Source organism: Rousettus aegyptiacus, unplaced genomic scaffold, assembly GCF_014176215.1.
Source record: "Rousettus aegyptiacus isolate mRouAeg1 unplaced genomic scaffold, mRouAeg1.p scaffold_m13_p_3, whole genome shotgun sequence".
NCBI classification, from domain to species: Eukaryota; Metazoa; Chordata; class Mammalia; order Chiroptera; family Pteropodidae; genus Rousettus; species Rousettus aegyptiacus.
Window position 1 is genome coordinate 41,335,023 of NW_023416306.1, and position 20,605 is coordinate 41,355,627.

At 35.4% G+C, this 20,605-nt stretch overlaps 1 protein-coding gene across 2 annotated transcripts in view; it reads right to left on the bottom strand.

Moving 5' to 3' along the window:
• RORB (RAR related orphan receptor B) overlaps positions 1 to 20,605 on the bottom strand; it is a 173,955-nt gene that overhangs the window by 13,530 nt on the left and 139,820 nt on the right. For both annotated transcript variants that reach the window (XM_016146197.2, XM_016146198.2), the window contains exons 5-8: positions 7,375 to 7,496; positions 5,999 to 6,131; positions 2,728 to 2,835; positions 1,133 to 1,243 (exon numbers count right to left, since the gene is read on the bottom strand). In XM_016146197.2, the coding sequence (XP_016001683.1) occupies positions 1,133 to 1,243; positions 2,728 to 2,835; positions 5,999 to 6,131; positions 7,375 to 7,496 (474 nt within the window). The remainder of the gene's footprint in view (positions 1 to 1,132; positions 1,244 to 2,727; positions 2,836 to 5,998; positions 6,132 to 7,374; positions 7,497 to 20,605) is intronic.

Sequence of the window (20,605 nt, forward strand, 5' to 3'; positions counted from 1 at the left end):
TCATTCTGGTTAAAGAAGGAGCCATGCATTTATTAGGATTCTATGCCTTTTCAAGCTGCCATATGTTTATTTTTTTAATTCCTATAGTTCTATTTGATCTATAAATGTCACATCTTACTTTCTTTGAAAATTTTTTGCTATTTTATTGCATTTTAAAGCTAGATGAGGTCTTTATTATTATGAAGCCAAATTCTTACTTTATAGATGAGGAAACTGAGGCTCTGAGGGGCCAAGTGTTTAAGGTCACATAGATAAATTGCAACAGATCCTATCTTAGAATGTCTATATCAGAGATTCTTCCTTTTCCAATCTTTAGTAGGTCATTTTTTCCTCTGCTGCCCTCACTTCTTTTAAAGCCCCTACTGTTTGTTTGTTTGGTGTGTGTGTGTGTGTGTGTGTGTGTGTGTGTGTGTGTGTGTGTTAGAGAGAGAGAGAGAGAGAGAGAGAGAGAGAGAGAGAGAGAGAGAGAGAGAGAGAAGCAGCATTTGCCAGAAGTGAGCACATTAATATTAATTTGGGTGAAAAAGCCAGAGAAAGAGATATTTAAAGAGAGAAGCAAATGTACATTTTACTTATGTTAGTCCCTCTGCTGGATCTTTCATTCAGGTATATTTCTACTATATCTCACCTTACTGGACTTTTTTTTTTTTTTTCACTATTTGCTTTATTTTTATTTTTTTAGAAACTCTATTTTTTCCACTCTTTTCTTTATTGATAAGACATTATTTATAAAATTTCAACAGCATTTTCATTTAAAAATATAAAGTATCATTTTTTAAATTTAAAAAAATTTCAATTATAGTTGACATTTAATATCTTACATCCTTTATTTTTAAAATCAAAATAGAACTTAGTTATAACTCAGGTCACTATCAGTTTTCATTTACCTGTTAAGGAATAATTTTGCTTATCCAAATCTAGAGTGACCCTTACCACATGCTCTACTCTTGTTTTGGGAACAAACCTGGCCATTTAAATTAACTCGAAGTTACTTTCCTTTGAATTTTCCAAAACTATCATAAGCTTGCTAAAGAAAATATAGCTCTTTTAAAGTTCTCCTGAGCACCTTGGCTGAGGAAGGTATAATTATGTGAAAGATGGTAAAACGGGTGAAGACCTTAGACCTCCTTACCTGGAGATATCAGAACAGCAGATGAGAACAGAGCAATCTCCTCCTCAGTCAGCTGCAAGGAACACAAATTCTTTGCAAAGTCAAATGCTTCATTCACTAGGTCATCAGAACCTATATACATAAAAAAGGCAAATTAAATGAAAATACTTGAATGGAATGGATAATAACAAGAAAAATCTCATGACTTAGAAGTTATTCAAGATTTTGCATACCAGGCACATAAAAATAATATTTCCAAGTTTCTATCCATAAAAAGGATTTAGGAATAATCAAAGAATGAGAAATCCAGGCACCACATTGACCAGATAATGGAAGTTAACGTTACCAATGAGGGGCTGACAGAAATGGTGCATGCTCATTGTACTATCCAACTGTGGATTTATAACCTACATCTAATAGTATAAGTTTGAAATTAGTTCCAACTAAAAAAAATTTAAATAAGTGATTGGGGATCCTTTAGTGTAGAGATAGCATTCATAGAAATCCTATCAGCAATGCAGGGTATCCAGGGGCCTCAAACTGAGATGTTAAAAACTTATGAAACAGAGATGCAGTATCTTTCAATTTAGAAACTTCCCTGGAAATTTGATTGAGGATCAAGCATTCATTTATTTTAACCTTCTAATGAATAATTTGCAGTCCAGTTGCTTAGCCATTGCGAATTTTGGCAAAATAATGTTTCATCCCTATACTGATCCTTGGCAAATGTTTATTTTATGAAGCTGGAAATATACCCAAGTTGCTTGCCAAGGCTTTTCCTCCTTTCTTGAAAATCTAGCCCTGGAGATGACATGGATGTGTATCAACTGCAGAAGGGAAACACTGCCAGCCCAGGTGAACTTGCTGTTGGCTGCCATATCAACTAACAGCACAAGAGGTGAAAGGCTAGTGTTCTTCTCTGATGTCTGTGGCCAGGATGTGGGGCAAAGGCACTGTCAATCGTTAGAACCATTCCTGGCATCAGTCCATCTTTGCTAATGTTCTTATCCATGTCGTGAACTGATGACTGGATGTGAGTGATATAAACTTCCAGAGACTGACTCTGTCTGGGTCCTCCCACAAGAATAGTCTGGGGATCATTTTGGGAAGGTTAACCCCCACTCTATCTGTGCTCCTAGAACTTCGTGAATTAACAGGAAGAAAGTCACTTCTCCGAGTGAGAAATGAGTGAAGGAGCTCCTCCTTAGTTAAATACATTAATGAATGATCATGAATTTACATAAAAAATGTCAGAGGTCACCCCAGTGGTCTACATAATATACTTCGTGAAGCAGTAAGCTAGAAGGTTTTTTTTTAAAAAAAGCTGATCCTACAAACGATGACCTATAACGCATTGTAAAACTTTTTTACAAATAGTCTTCTTTGAATTCCAAATGAGCCATGGCCAGTCTCAACAGGGTCCATGGTTCTCTCTTTCCTTTCATGTTTGGATGCACAATTATAAGATCTGAAGAGTTAGATGGAACACTGAAGGCTCAAATAGTGAGATACTAGTTCACATTAAAGAATCAAGGTATTTCATTTACTAATTTCAATTTGAGTGTAGAAACTAATGGTAGCTAATAAAATTGTGTCATCATCGAAGGTAAACTTACCTAAGGCTTTGAACATTTGCATCCCCCCATATTTTCCTTCAAACAGAACAGTGTTGTTTAATGGGTTGAAGGCACGGCACATTCTCACTAAAACCACTTCCAAGCAACCTATGAGTAAACAACAACTGTGTATAATATATGCAGTAATAAAGAGGTATTACTGTATATATGTCGGCACTTTCAAAAACTTTAAAACATACATAGACACAGACACACACATACAGGAATCCTTCAAGATTCCTTCCCAAGTAAAAAACACGTGTTTAGAAATGAAGTTCTCTTGATGCTTATGTAAAGATTTAAAGATAAAATATACTTTAAAGAACTCTAAAATGAAGGGCAACAACATTTTGTAAAGCTACATTTCTTTGTATTTTTTTGACTAATATGAAAGTGAGTTTCCACTCTTAAATTTACAAATGATGGTAAGTGACCCAGAAAGGAGCTTTCTGACAGGCAAGTTTAGTTTGTTAACTTTGCAGAAATTTTGATAATGGGAAAACTAGCTTTCTGCTTCAGTTTTTCACATGCTCAATGTATATTTCAACATATGATGACTTTAAATAGGGACTCTCTCAGTGTGTTTCTTGGGGAACCAGTTATATCTGATGTTCTTTGAAATGAAGTTTTCTTGGTCAAATAAGTTTTGGCAAAATGCTGAATATTATCTCTCTCCAGAGATAAATGGGTTATAGAAGAAATGAAACTCAACATTCACAGATCAAAGGCTTGGAGAAATCCTAATATGAAGGAGCTTTTCAACCTTGAAGGATCTAGCATTTCTCTGAGTTCACTGTTAGCCCAATGAGGGCAGAACCCTTGTCTGCAGCCATAGGCAGTTGTGGTTATTTTATTCACCCATGTGTCTCCATGACCTTTAAAGTTCCTGGAACTTAGTAGGTTCTTAATAAATATTTATTGAATGAATTAGTTTACTACCTTTGTTTTTTCCTCTGAATATCCGTTGACATGCTGAGGAGCTCTTGCTGCACAGTTTCTCCACGTTTTAGAGAAATGGGCTTTTGCCCCATAGAGTGTTGGAAGGTGACAGGCAGACTCAGAAGCCACAAATTTGCATGGGGGCATCAGATGGGTGATTTGGCTACAGTTGTGGTGTACCCAAAGGTACCCATGGTGCCTTTCTTATGCTGCCATATTTATGTCTGTGTTTTATTTATTTTATTCTGCTGATTTCTCTTTGCTTTCCCTCATGTGTCATCTAGAATAGGGGTTTACACAAATATTCATTGAAACATTACTTTTTTGTCAAAAGTGACAGGTACTATTTATTAAGCATCTACAATGTGGAAAGCACTTATCTTGGCCCCTTATTATTTTATTTGCTCCTTGTAATATCATTTCAGGTAAGTTTTATTAGTCCCTTTTTATGGATGAGTTACAGGAGATTTAAAGAGGTCAAGTACCCTGACTTTTATACTAGAGTCAGTATTTTTCAGCAGGCAGAGATGTTAAGGTTATATGGTCCAATGGCTCCCAAATGTCAGTCCATGGACTGCTTATATCAGAGACTTAGTTACTACAATGAACTGGGTTCCCATCTAAGAGATTCAGATTCCATGGGCTTCAGATGATGCCTATGAACCAGAACAGTCAGTAAGCTTCTCTGATGTTGCTGATGCAATTCCAAGTTCGGAATTCATTATTTCTAGTCCATCTTTTCATTTTACAAATAAGGAAAATTTGAGAGGTTAGCTCAAGGCCACATATCAAGTGCGGTAGGTTTTATTTTTCAAAGAGAGTCTCAAAAATATCTCCTGTCTTACATGCTTTTCTAGCACTTTACGTCTTAGAGTTCATGTCTCCTACCCTTGAACCCATGTGGGCCTTTGTGACCGCCTCCACTACATGCTTTTCTAGCACTTTACGTCTTAGAGTTCATGTCTCCTACCCTTGAACCCATGTGGGCCTTTGTGACCGCCTCCACACTAGAGTGTGGCAGTAGTAACACTATGTAACTTCTGAAGCTGGAAAAATGCTATGCACTCTGCCTTGTTCTCTGGGAATGCTAGCTTTTGAAACCTAGTAACTATGCTGTGAGAAAGTCCAAGGAGTATCTGAAGAGGCTCACTAAAATAGGAGCTGAGACCCCCAATCCAGAGCCTTGGCAGTACTCTGGACTGTTAACCAGCACAAATTGCTAGCTATGTGAGTGAGTCCATTTGAAAGTGGACCTTCCCGCCCCCCAGTCAAATTGCCTCAGTGAACACCCCATGAAGCAGAGACATGCTGTCTCTTCTGAGCCCTGCTCAAACTGTAGCTTTGGGAACAAAAAAAGTGATTATTGTTGTTTGAACTAAGTATTGAGGTTATTTTTACCCAGCAATAGATAACTGATACATCAAGTTAATCTTTGAGTCAAGATTTGTATAAACCTGTAGTATTTGGTGAAGGAGCAGCAGTAACTTAGAATAACAGACTTCTATATGCCCTAAGTTTAAATGTCAGCTTTACTGTATATTGGCTTTGGAATATTGAATCTTGAATCTTTACCTCCTCTTCTTTAAAATGGAATTAATACTAATCTTGCAAGATTAAATGAGATGTCATAGGTAAACATAAACATACATGTACACTATTATATATGGTATGTTATTATTATTATTATGGCTCAGGACCACGAGGTTAACATACACATGCTGCTGGTATTTTCAAACGGGGCCAAGAAAGACAATTTTTTTTTTCTGTTTAGGTAACAGTGTCTGCAAAGTCAATCATGCACAAGTTTCTTGAGCTACTTCCTAAGTGATTGTGTGTGTCAGAGAGTATATGTGAGAGAAGGGGAAGGGAGAAGTGAGAGCACAGTGGAGTTTCTCCTGGTGTATTCTGGCTGCAGGCTATCCTCATTAAAATCATTGGAAATGACCACAGAGGCAGAGCTCAGCTAGCCTGGATTCTCGCCGCCCCCCCCCCCACCCCAACAGAAGGCAAGTAGTACATTTTAGAGCCAGCTCAGCAATTCAGCCACCTTAACACGCTAATTACTTGCACTGCCTGTCAAGCTGGGTATCTCAACCTTTGCAATTAATAGCTCCACTTTCAATAAGCAAAATTGTATTTGACTTCAAAGGGGAATTGAATGAGTATCACGGCATTTTTATTACTGAGAGTTTCCTTTGGGAGTTGGCTGACGGTGTGGGTGGTAAAAATAAGTTACATATTAGAAAGATTTTCTAGAACCAACACTGAGTTAAGGGTTGACCACATCCTGGTCTAAAATAGGCCCACCCCCATAAATTTTCTTCTCGCTTACCTGACTTCAGAAGTAGAATCTGATCATTTTGACAGAGCTCCATGAAGCCTGTTATCCGCTTTGCAAACTCTACCACGTACTGAATGGCATGAGTGATTTGGATGGCACATTGTTGCCATAGTGCTTCCCTGGACTTCAAGAGAGAAAAGACAGAATACATGTGGAGCAAAGAACAACTTGGAGAGTCAATAAAATACTGAGGATTGCCCTACTGGTGCTTACCTATCTCTTGGGGCCCTATTCCTTTAAAAGGGGTAGACAATATTTTCTAAGATATGGTTTTGACTTGTTTGAACCTTGATACACCACAATTATTAACATACTGAGGCTAAAATAATGGAAACGTTGCAATAGCATGTAAAGATAGTTATTTATAGTTTCTTTATTCTTTCTCCCCTCTTTTCCCTCTTCCACCTCACCTAAATAAACTCAAGCTCCTAGTCCATTTTGTAAAAATAAACTCTTGCACTGAGGAATATGTCAAGGGAAAAGATATCAAATCAAATCTTTCTCTTAAGTAATATAGAATCCCAGACATGTATTTTCATCCTTGGGTTATTTACTTTGGAATGGGAAACATAAATCTGAGTGTGTTAATTCAGTTTTTTATTGACCATAACAATACTTATGGTTTTGTCTTCTTATTTATATAAAAGTGGCAAGGCTTAATCGTTCCAGTGGAGAAAATAAGCATGTTATAATTACATATTTAGATACAGATACATTTATTCATTTTATTAACATTCCCTTTATAGGTAAATTTTGTAACCAAGGATCTCAATTCCAAAGCAAAATAATGTGAATATAGGATAACAACAAATACCTTCTCTTAAAAACTTCTGATGGATGCAAAAAATAATCAAAATAATAACGATAATAGTAAAGGGCGAGTTGCCCCTTTTTCTTTGGTCCTTTTTAAACACATGGGCAAGAAAAAACATTTAGAATACTTTGTCACATATCTTTGCAGTATGTTTACGACTATTATTATTGTTGTTTTTTTTCTCAATTGCTCTTGCTTTTTGCCTGGCTGCAAGAAGCCACCATGAGATAGATGTCTGAAAATCATTTGGTGTGTGCCTAATCTGCCCTGTCACTTAAGTCTCTAGGGCACTGATTTTCAGTTGGGGGTTTTGCCACCCAGGAAACATTTGGCACTATCTGGAGACATTTAGATTTTTGTAATTGTGTGTGAGAGGAATGCTAGTGGCATCCAGGAGGTAGAGACCAGGGATTTGCTTAATATCTCACACTGCACAGGACAATTCCTACAGCAAAGAATTGTTCAGTCCAAAATGTCAATACTGCTGAGGTTGAGAAAGCTAGAAATAGAGAAAGAATCCACAGTAAAACTTTCCCGTAGTTTCCCAGAGTACCTTGCTTTGATACGCTTTAATTTCTTCATAGGTGTGGGTCTGCCACGCCAGCTGGTGTAGCTCCTCCATGGTGTATTGACATGTCTCCAAATGGGACTTAATGATGTTCTGTGCAATTCGATCTATGAGAAAAATATCAATTCAAGGGTTTGTGAATGAAATCCCACTCTGCTTTAAGAAAACTGCTTTTAATGTGTTTACTATTAAAATGCCTTTTAGAGATACTCCAATTGTATCAGAGTGTTTTTAACACTACTATCTATTTAAAAATCTCCAGACAAACTCTTTATTGCCTTTTTAAAATTTTTAACCTTTTAATCAAAATTTACTGCCTTTTCCTCTTCCTTTTGATCACTAACCTGGGTCTTACAAGTTGTAAAGTGTTCAAATAATTAGTTATTTAAAAATAAATACAAATTAACATGTTTCTTGCTTTTTGGCTTAAAATTCTAATAATGGTCTTGATATTTATAGTCCAAATTCTTTAAAATATTTGAAAACCATTAGAGTGTCATTGATTATCTCAGAAAAAGGAAATTAAAATATAAAAGTATTTGCTCGTATTTTTTAAAAAGGGAGAACTAAGCAATCACCTAAAAAATAGTTTTCTATAGAGGAAGGAGAATAGAGTAGAGGAACAGTGATTGAAGCCAGATTTCTCTGATGATATTATTTTTATTAATTAGACCTTGGAACCATGTAGATATCTTACACAGTTAATAATGGAAGGGGAGTATAGATGAAATAATATTGACTCACGAGTTGATAATCATTAAAGTTAAGTCATGGGGGTCCTTATATTCTCCTCTCTAATTTTTTATATAATGAAACTTTTCTTTAAAATAATTTAAAAAGAGAAATGCTTATATTCATAAAAAATTAGTAACAAACACTATCAGTCTTTTGGGGCCATTTACCTCAACTGTGTTGTATTTTGTATTGTATCTTATATACCAGTGATTTTGGGTTTGGAGTTGTGAAATCTGAGCAATAGAACCAGACACAAGAGCTCTCCTTAAAAACTAGCTATGAATCCCCTGAAGTTGGACAGAGCTGGTTGGAGGCCCCCTCATAATCTCATCTGCTATAAAGAAGGTGACATTTTGATAAACCAAAGTGCATAGGAATTCTGTATGTGGGCTGTGAGTTGAACGGAGATGACTAAATTTTCAGCCTGATAACTGTTCTTGGCTTATACAGAAATGGAATTTTTGTGTGTGTTTCAGGTTGTGCCATTTAAAATTTAATTTCTTTTATGACAGTTTTTCTAAATAGCCATATTTCATTTATCCAGGATAACTCTCAAAGTAGTACTTAGGTAACTTCTTTTTACCTAACTAGGATTCTGATATGTATGGTGTGAAATTAGTTGAGTTTCAGTAATGTAGAGAATAAAAAAATGTAAGCTTATTAAGCTTCTAATGAACTTTTCAAATAAAAAATCTTATATGGAACATTGCCTGGAACACTATAAATACTGAATAAATAAATTATCATTATTAGAACATTCTAGATAGCAATGTGATGGCTGCAATGGAAACAAAACAGATATTTAATTTTGGGATTAGCTACTAAAGAAAGATATTCCAGTATTTATTAGACTCAATCAGAACTATAAAGTGATAGATATAGAAGGTACTACAAATGCTAACATGATGATAGTTATGCTCTATTGGATTTAGCATTGAGCATTTCTAGACTTTCATGCCTTCTCATCTAATAAAATCCTTTTTTAAAAAAAATCCTATACTCAAAATTTTCTTGAATATCTTATTTATAAAAAAGGGCAGGAATTAATTTATACACCATATTAAAATAGGTTGGTATGTCATGATTCATTATTTTTCATTTGAGCAGTCTAATTACTTAGAATTGAAAAAAAATTCCTCGTAGGTATATAATAAAACATAGATTTTTATGGCTCTACCGTTTTCAAACCTTTATCATCTTGATGTAGTTTGTTTTCATCTTTAAAGATATACTGATTTGGCAGTAATTTACAGGTTTAAAGATTTATAAACAAAACTACAATTGCTGCTCAAAATTGCATTGTAAAAAACTCTTTATCTGTCCCTTTATGACATCTCCTGGGAACTATTGGCCAAGGTTTTAAAATTCTCTGGCCTTCTGCCACAAAAACTTACAGTTCTATGGAGTATGAGGAGGAGTGTGCATACTAAACAGGAGGGCAAGTTGAGCAAAATCTGAAGTTAAATTCACATGCATGTTTTGGGACCCAGCTCAGATGTCCATTACTGACAAAGGTTTCCCTGCTCCCTGTGTCTTTAGGTAGACGGCCTGTTGCCATTACACTTTGATTCCACCTCTAATTAAACCTTATTCCAGCCAGACTCACATTGTGGTTATTTGTATGGATTGTTTGTTTTATACCCTTCAAGATTGTGAGGTCTTCGAGAACTGGACTATAGAGCTCAGCATAGTGCCTTCACATAGTCATTCAACAAATATTTTTTGAGAAGCTATTATATATCAGGTTAAAGTACAGATTTTAAAAAAGACTTTTCTTTTCAAGATCTTACAATAATGTCATATCATATCATAATGTAGTAAATGCCTTGAGTTATTATGGGAGCCCAGAGAAGAAAGCATTTAACTCAATTTGAGATGACAGAAAAATAACTATGGAGAACATACCTATTGACTTGGGTCTGAGCAGCAGTTCGTGGAGAAGAGAAAGATGAAACTTAGGTAGAGGGAATGACATTACAAAGGCAGATAGAAAAACTAGCTATAGGCTTGACAATGTCTGTCATATTTTACATCGTTACAATGCTTACTTTTTACAGACAATTTATCTTTTACTGAGGAAGAAAATGAGTTAGGGAAGAGTGAGCTAGTTGACTCATTTTTACAGAACTAACAAATGGTGTTTTAAATCGAGCCTCTCTGTTCTGGCAAGAAGTCTGTAGTGTTTGCAACATAGAGTGTATGGAAGAGTGAGGAGATACAAGATGAGGGATGGAAATTGTGACTAGAGACTTAACAGCTGAGTAAGAAATTTGAATTTTATCTTGTAAGTGATTTAGAGCTTGTGGAAGCTGTGAAGCAGGACAGTGGCACGGTCAGTTTTGTTTGTTTGTTTGTTTTTTTAGAAAGGTGGTCATGGTCATGGCAAAGATGAGATGGCGTTAGAGAGTATGAGATTAATCAGGCTGTTGTGAAAATTCAGGCAAGATCTGAGGAGGTTTTGGACATGGTGAGAAGAACAGAGATGGAGTGGAGAGGCTGGATTCAATACAGCTCTGAATGAGGATGCACAAGGACTACAAGTGAGAAAGAGAGACTGAGAACAAGAGTCAGAGCGAGTGAGAGAGAGAACATTAAATATAGTAGGTGCTCGACCAATGCTGAATTAGTAAAAATAATGTCGCAAATGTGTATCTATCCATCCATTCTTCTATTTTCTGCTTTGTTTCACAAAAGATGTTAGAAAGCTTAGATTTACCCTTTGTTTAATGATTTTAAAGCCTAACCACTCACAATGGCTTTGAAGTCAAATATAAAACATGCATAATTATGTCTCATACTCGTGGTGAGAAATAAAAGGCAAATCTCTTCTTGACATAAGACTCATATATTGCAGTGAAAGTTAAGACAGCAGCAGCAGTCTCAGAGCAGTCCCCTTCCACATCCTTCAATGAGTCTGCAGTGTAAAGGTGAGCCGTGTGCAAAAACCTGACTTGATCCCCTCTCAAAGCTCAGGTTGATAAACCACAGGGTAAAGCTAGACTTGGTCCCATGGGAGCAAGGCCTGAAGGCTCATTCTGTCAGTTAGAAAGATGCACAAACATGAGAGGAGATGGTTTGCTTGGACTAGGAGTCTGCAGTCGTGAAAAAAAGGAGAAGGACTTTAAAAGAAGGGACACAGGGAGAGACAATGAATACAGTATGTGAAGTTCCTGCTGAGAGCCAAAGGAACTTTCAAGAGTCCTTGCCTGGAAAAATAGAGAAGGTAATCGTAAACACTATCATCTCCAGGGACCAACCACATGAGAACGTGCAGACAAAGAGACTGAAGTGAAAAAGCAGGGGATATAGAATCTTTCTGGGCAATCGCACACCCTTCATCCGTTTCCCTGACTTGGATTGCAGTTGGCTTTTGGAGCCCAGTTTTTGTTGGGTTCTCTAACTAGCTCCGGCTGCAGAAGGCACATGTCGAAGAAGGAGTCAGCACACATTGTGCTGGGATAATGGGTCCAGCAGGACTATGGCCCAAATGACTGACTATTGAGAAATACTACCATCTTCAGAGGTACTGCCCATGAGCCCTATACTCTACTCTTCCTAAGATCAGGAATGAGGCTAGAGATTTCTTAAGTGGATAATAAAATGCAGCTCCATCTTCTCAGTAGCTAAGATTCTGTATATGTGTTCAGTGAGACAGAGGTTCACCTAACTTACTCAGAGTACGTGGGCTGCTTTGATAGTTAATAAAACAATGGCAAGCAACAAGGAAAACAATTTTATATGCTCAATCCTGTCATTCTTTTCAATCATGATGAGGTAAAGTATAAAAGCATTGACACTGGCCAGGGAAAACTGGTTATATAATTACATGTTAATATTTGGTCCATGATCCTTGTTTTCTATTTGTTAATCTCATGAAGAATAGTTTGCTCTCACTTTCTCTCTCTCTTCCTCTTCCTTCTACTTCCCCATATGTGCATATGTATATATATAAATTTTTAAAAATAAAATCGCTGTTTTGTTTTTAGACTTTGACCCTGATCCCTTTCTTGAAAGAAGGCTTATTGGAACCCAAGACTTAAAACCAATTAACAGAATTTCTAACTTCATGTATTATATAACTTTTTATGAGATAGAAATGACAATTTGGGATTCAAGTGAAAGAATAATCTGAGACATTTTTTAAATAATTGACGTAGAGATATGTTTATAGCATAGATTGTGGTGATGGCTTCATGGGTGTGCACTTATCTCCAAAATCATTAAGTTGTATGCATTAAATATGTACAGCTTTTTGTATGTCAATTATACCTTAATAAAAACTTCAAAATAACTGTGATAGGCAAATATACTTTATCATTTTTGATGAAAAAAAAATTTAAATATTGTTAAAATTGTCACATTTCCCTGGAAGCCTTAGGGATAATCTTAAATCCACTTACAACATGGGCAATAAGAGAAATTATATTTTTGAAGGGAAAACTGAAATAAAATTGATGCTAATTTTCAACAGTTGTGTGTAAAAATTATAGAACTCTGGGGCTGGAGCTAACCTCCTTTCTCCATTTCCTAATGGACTGTGCCCAAATAATTCTAGAAGTTAGTTGGGTCTCTATTACCTTTCTGAGACTGTAAAGGACTTCCACATCCCTCCCCCATCTCATCAATTTTCATTGTGATCTATTGAATAAATCAAAGAAGTAAGAAGGAAGTTCCCCCTTAAGGCATTTACAGATGGTTCACACACACACACACACACACGATAAAGTTCACACTGGTAAATGGAATTTTAAAGGTCAGTAATATTAGACAATGTAAAAACATTATTTTGAAGTAATGCTTAAAGAAATATATGAAAAATAAGTTTTCTTATGTATTGATCCACTCAGTAAAGCAGAATTCAGAAACAAGTCATCCAAATTGCCTAATTCTAAGAAGAAAAAACAGAGACATCTGCTTATTTCAGTGAGAAATAAGTAAACTGACAAGCAAGGTGACAACTTCTTGTTTATAACTATAATGTTATAAAATGAGGACCAGCTTGCAGCTACTAAAATAGCAAGTGACCTTCTGCAGCTCTGATTTCAACCACTCAGCGGGTTTTTCCACCAAAGGGGCTTATTTTAGCTCTCACTAGACATTTCAGCAAATGGCGCTCTCCAAAGTCTACAGTGTCTCAGACACGGATTGCACGGGTAGTTTCATTAGAATCCCACATCCTGGGAACAGGGAAAGTTGAGTATATCTTTAAAAACTGCTGCTTTCAGTGTTATTACCAAGAGTACCCATTGCCTAACTGTACCAAGGCGACAAAGCTGAGACTCAAAGTTATACATAGCACTATAGGGGGTTGAATCTGAACTTCCTATTTCTTTCTCCGCCTCCTCTTTTTTCCTCCTCATTCGAAAAGATAGTTTCTTTTTGGTGAACTATACCCCTTGCTCATTTTCCTCCACAGGGGATTTTAAAAAGAAAAACAAACTTGGAAATATCCTTCCTAAAATACTATATTTCAGGCCTCAATCAAAATGATTAATGAATTTTTAATTTATCACTTGCCTTAAGTATCTAGAGAACTGCTCCACTCTCTGTTTAGTTTATACTACAAGTGTATAAGTGGGATTCTTAGGGTATTCACTTTGAATTAATGCCAGGATATCTCTATGGACTTGCTCAAGGCAAGTTTTAGGTGCCTGTATTAGGTTTTCAGAATATCAAGATTCCTCAGAAGCCACGCTCTGAGGCGGTAACTATATTAGAACAACAAGTTGAAAGGTAAAACATTTAACCAAGTGTGAATTTTGTCTTTTTGACAATAGACTACTAATTTTTTAAGTTTTCTATCATTAAATAGAACAAGTCTACTGGTTAGTATGTAATAGATGACAATATCAGAGAGGACAATTTCAAGGCCTTTCTGATTTTTCTAATCTCTATTTAAAGATCATTATTATTTAGCATAAATAGAACTGTGCTGTCAGCATAAAAACATTAGTAACATTTAAGCTTAAAGCAACCATCTCTTAGTGATACACAGCCTCAATAGGAAAGTAGTATTTTTAGCATTTAAATTCTTCAAATTCTTTTAAGAAAAAGTTTGGGGCATAAATAACCTATAACTCATTTATTGGCCCAGTTTCATGGTCCAACCACTCATTTTTTTCTCACCAATGAATTAAAATAGCTTCTGGTCGCCTTTTCATAAAAATTCTATTGCCAATTATTATATCACAGAATGGAATAACTGATTTTTACTTCATGTAGACCCGAACCAAAATGTTCTTAGAATTTTTCAGTAAAATATATTAGTAAAGTATAAGATTCTGTTATTAACTGTACAAAATGATGAAAATGTAATAAAAATACATTTCAATGAAATATAAACATAGAGAAAAACAATGAAAAAATGAAGGTAATACAAGTAATATCTGGGCAAAGACTGAACAGATTAAAAAATGGTTAACACTTTCTCAGATTTTGAGAAGCTTAGGTAAGAGCATTTTAATAGAAGGTAAGAAAGCAGAAAGTAAAGGAGAAAGAAAAACTGAAAGACTTTAAACAGCATTTGTGTTTAAGCAGAGTATATACACAAAGAAAAACAGGCAGCAAAACAAATGAATTAAGAGAGTGCCTTCTTAATAATTTAATAATGGAGAGCTGTTTTGGATCACAAGTGTTTTTGTTTTATTACAATAATGCATGTCTAATTTTGGGGAAATTACAGCTCCTTCAAACTTTTCTTCAAACTAGCTAAGAAAATTGAGACAGAATTTATTATAAAAACATTATATTTAAAGTTAACTTTCATAGTAAAAGACTTCTTTCACAGAACAATCAGAAAAGATCAACTTACTTCAATGTCCTAGAATTGATGAGGTCTAGGGAAGCTATCTCATAAGACGGAGGAAGCCAATATGACCCCCTTTAGACTTTTATTTCATGCACTTTGGGAAGTCACTTAACATCTTAAAGTCTTAGTTTCTTTGGGTTTAATTTTCTATCTACAGAAGGATTTGGTAGCTTAGACACTTTCTAATGGCTCTATGAAGCATGGCAACTTGAGTCTGAGGGGCTACGCAGGGATGTCTCTCTGTTTTGGCTTATGAGGGAGAAGTCTTGTAGAATTACAGAGGCTGAGAGTACAGTTCATGGTCTTCAAAGCACTTGGAAAGTCTTAGATAGAATAAACAAAAACAATATAATCCAGAGCCCATTCTCTACTCTCTTAAAGACTGTACCTCCACATACTCCCAAAGGACAATTAATGGGTCATGGATGATGAAAACCTAATTATGAAAATTGCTCAGGGCCATCATTAGGATTGACTTTTTACTCTTTGGATTTTGTTGACATATGGATTGACTGTTAATTTAAACACAAGCAACTCCTCCCCTACCCATCCTCCTTTTGGAAATTTAATCAATATATTTCTGACCTTTAGGAAGAACTAGTTGAAAGAAAATGTTTGGAGAAAATTTTTACAGTTTCAAACATTTGATCTAAAATTTTAAAAGTAACTTGATTATTTAAATAATACATTTAATTGACCAATGTTTTAAAATAAATGTTTTCTAAGTAGTACAGCACAAAATTGTTCTAGAACTGAAAACCAAATAGCCGTTCCACAATAGACCTCATAAATATGGCTCAAATTTAAATAGTCAGTTGTTTCTCCTCAGTATTGAGGGTATATTGTCAAAGGAAAGTTTATAAAATAAAAACCAACAAAAAAAGACAAACAACAAGTCTAGTTAGAAACATTTCCAATAGGTTTCCCCAATTTTGTAAACATCACATAAATAAATCCTGTACTGGTCGGGAGAGAGATCCTGATAAGCTGGTTGTATACTACTATGCTAATAACACCAAAGTATTGACTTTCAGCAGCCTAGTTGTCAATTGACATTTCTATGTGGTATTTAACACTAACCAACTCTTCCTAAAATAGGTGCTTGACAATGAAGCTAAATAAAGTAGTACATATTCACTCCAAGCAGTGAAAAAGCAATTCAGAGCTTTTTCTGAGAGCTAGTGTCAAAGCTTGCAATGATTTGACATGCTATTCAACAGTGAGGCCTGTTCAGAGGTTACCTTATAAGCATAACCATTCCTTCCCTCAACAAGTTACAGGCAGCACCTCATGAAATCCTCTTTCTTTTTCTTTACTATAGAATATTCCATATCTACTGTGGCTTTTGAAATTGAGTATGTAAAATAGAATTGGTTTTCCAACAGCTTCTCAATAGCTTTTTTTTTTTTTTTTTTTTTTTTTTTTTTTTTTTGCGGGGGAGGGGTTGGGGGCTGGGGGGGAGGTGGCTGTCAGTGGATTTTGGAATCTTCTTATAAAGTTCTGAATTCTAAATAAAGTCTACTAAGAAAGGTCAATTTTTCACAATTTTAACTCAAAATACAAAAGATGATTTAGAAGATTTATCTAGTCTAGTGAATGCTAGGATATTAGGAAAACTGTATTAACAGAGGTACAAGCAGGTAGTGACTAATATGCATACATGTACTGTAAAAAGATATGTACAAGTACTTGAATTGAGCTTATATGTGTGTTTCATGTAATATGAATCATCTTTATATTTGTTTAGAGCCCAGATAGTCCCAAAGTGCTTTTGTATACATTATGCCTTTCACTCCAGTTGTGGGTAATTACAACCTGAGCATGACGGTAGCATGATCACACCAAATTAGCAAGGTGATTTTAAACTATCTTTGCAAACTTACTAAAGAGTATCTAGAAATATATGGATTTGAATGATCCTAGCAAAGAACTATAGTGTTCTTTGTCCCAGGATGCTCTAGAATAATTAATTCATGGCCATGGACTAGTGACAAATCGAGTTGATTAGCCCAGTCCTCATATTCAGGGGATTTCTTTTTGAAATAGAAGGCAGGATTCTGGAAATAGCAGCCTCTTGAGAGATATTCTGTGAGTGGTAAAGAACAGGTAGTGTTGAAATTTCAGAGGAGTCACGTTAGTTTTTCTTCAGTGACCAAGGTGACTTGAGTAGAACAGGGGCTAAGGCTGGTCCATTACTAGAATGTATCTTCATTTTATAGTTTCCCTTTTTCTCTTAAGAGGTATTTGGGGAGGTGATCATGTTGGAGTGGGCCAGAGATGACAGGTGGATTTGCCCTGAATCTTTACCTGAATCTGTAGAGAAGTTCATTCTTTACATTGATTATATATGAACTTGGGGTATTTTTGGATTGGCCATCACCCTAGCCTTGAACTATCTCTGGTTGTCCTTGATGCTCGTTTTAATCAGATCACTTATTTTATTTTATTTGTTTATTTTTTTAGGGTGGTGGGTGGACAGAAGATGTTGGTGCACAGTTCTGATTTAATTGTGGTTATTAACTGTATAATTGACAGGGTCATTCTACCCCATGGAACATGTGGAATGTGATCTTGCTCTCTGGGAGGAAGTGTTGCTGGCTACTGCCATTGGCAAGGGCTTCAGCTTTGTTCAAGATTATCTAGTTGCCTAAAAGTCTGCTCCTCTCCACTATCCTATGCTTCTCCTTGGGAAGTGGCTGTAACAAAAGGAATATTTGTGTGTACAGCCAAAGCTTCCATCGGGAGATGGGAGCATCATAATTATTCAGTCATTTAGCCCAACTGCCTTATTTTTCAGATGAAGAGACTGAACTTTAGAAAGGTGTTTTGAACAAGTTCACATGGCTAGTATTTGGAGTCAGGATTTTCAATTTCAATGTTTTTGCCGAAACTGCCTGAAGAGGGCCTATGGTTGGGGAGTGGGTGGGAGGGAGGGGTGTTAGATGACAGTTCACAAGATGTCTTCCCCGAAAGCAAGAAAGCAAGAGCTAAAAACACTGGATTTTCCTTTCCCCATACTGCTTAAGTGATTTTTCCCACTATTTTTGTATACTTTTATTTTAATTACTTACTAGGTGGATGCTTCTAAATCAAATGCCTATCTGTGTTTGATACAGATGCCTTCAGAAGACATTGGAAATTCACAGCTAGAGATAATTCTATTGTCTGTACTAATTCCGAATGAATAGTTAAATATGCATAGATTGAGAAATGTATATTTATATAAATGTACATATAAATATGCATAGATAGATTTAAGCAGTTATAAAATACTTATCTGTCATTAAAGATGCGGCCTTAAGACCATAACATCTGCCTGGATTCTTAATAAATAACAACTGAAACACTATTAATTTTTATAGAATTCCCCAAAATAAAACAGTACCAGGAATAGCTTCTGTGTTTCTATGTAGACTTGATAGAATAAAGTAGTACATGACAAGGATTAGACCACTTTTAGGCTAATTCGTTTTTGTAATCCACTCTAGTTATTAATACTCAGCTTCTGTAATAGGTAAATTTTTTTAAAAAAAGAGCTTTATTTCTATTTTTGATGGTTAAAATTCCAGGTTATATAAATAGAACAAACACAAAAGGAATATCAAAGTGAAACTAAATTTAAGATTATATAGGAAGAACCAATGAATTCATACTTCATTGTCTTTATCTGGGGAGAAAATGACTGAATAGAATAGCAAACTCAGGTAGTGTTTGTAAAAGGCAATTTATCCCCTTAGCATCACAGCTAATTTGATGGATTTTTTTTTTCTTTTTGATTTTAAAAGCATGTTGTTTGGCCGTTTGAATCATCTTGTTCTCTGACACCCCACAGATACGTTGTCAATAGTCTTTGAGCTTAAAAGAGCTTTCATTAAGAGTATTAAGTATGGGGCAAAAACATGAGCTTCCACTTTCCTTCTCTGTTTGTTTGCCAGGTATCCTTTTGCCAGCTTCCTCTCCCTGCCACCAACCACTGTAAAATTTTATTTTCAGAGCTATAACACAGCTATCATGCTAGCTTGAAGAAAAATTCCAGCTAAACTCAGTTAATACTGCTGCCTAAATATTAATTTTTGGCTTACTTTTGCACTTCTTTTATTTCATGTCTTTTTCTCCTATGGGGTTTTGATGAACATAAGGATATGATTCTCGAAATATTTAATATTATTCTGTTTGCTTACTCACATTTTGTTTTCTAGTCCCAAAGCTATGGGAATGAAACATTCCTCATAAGATATGGGGCTCAGAGTAAGCAACATGTCTCATCTCCCTTATCTTCACAAGGGTTTGTGATATCATCATGCCCAGGACTTATAATATATGACACACTGGATTGCAATTATTTATTTTCATGTCTGGCTCGTAGATGGTGAGGGCAGGAACCATGGTCTCTTTCCCTTGAGTGCCTGGCACATTTCAAAAATATGCTTTTGGAAGAATGTCCGGAAGTTCGGGGTAGTAGAATGACCTACGTTAGAATTTAAGCTTTACCACTTTAACTCTGTGGTCTGGGGAAATCGCTCACTGTTTCCAACCCTTAATTTCTTCATCTGTATAATGGGATGATTCCTTCATTGTCCACCTGAAGGCATTGGTATGAGGTCAAATTCACTAACATGCATGAAAGGACTTCCTGCATTTCTTTTTGTACACACAGTGTTACTAGGGTTTTCGACCTGGGAAGTTTGTAGTTTCTTTGGGGCACCTCTACAAAGACAAGTCTCATTTTATGGGAACTATTCCTGACTGATAACATTTATATAACTGACTTTTTGGGATCTGCATGCTGTTGCTTATAGAGTCATTTTATGGTACTTAAACATATGTTTTTATTAAAAGTTTCCAAACCGTAAAAACTTATTGTACACAGACTAATCCAAAAACTGGTTTAAAAAAAAAAAAACCTGCTTTTTAAGATCATCCGATATCAGAATAATAACCTAGTTGTACACACTTCATTGTTTTCCCAGAAACCAGAGAAAACAAATCAAGACTTCAAACAGCCAAGAGTGATGTTAAAAATTCTTTAGTGTGATATAGCTTTGAATGTACCCAGTGAAAACGTGGCTAAAATCAGATTTTGTATTTTTTCTGCATAGAGTTCTCTCTATGACAACTTGCCACCAGCCGGATTAGTATAGAAGCTCATTAATCAAGCCAAGTTAAAATGTCAGCCTATTCATTCTATAAGCTCCTTTGTGGCACCTAGAAGGACATCGGGCAGGCAACAAACATTAAATATATTTTGTGATGGGAATTCCAGTTAGCTTGTGGAGCTCCCTTTGTTGATGAAAGAAAATTAGTATAATATAATATAATATAATATAATATAATGGTTAAAAGAATGGGTTTTGATGTTACTCATACCTGGGCTTACATGCTTACTTTGCTTTTTACAAGTTTTGTAATTCGAGCCTCAGAGTTTCCATCTGTAAAATGGATATACAAATTCTTATACAGCAAGCAAATGTGATTGTTAAGAAAATTAAATATAGGACAATACTCAGTACACTGTAAGTGCTCAATAAAAGGTAATTATATGACCTATAATAACTAGTAATGTTAAGTAAATAATGAGGTCACTAACATTATAATACCAGTTATATTAATAATAATGAGGCTTATCCATGACAGATGTTGTCCTAAGAACTTATAGATATTAACTTGTTTAAT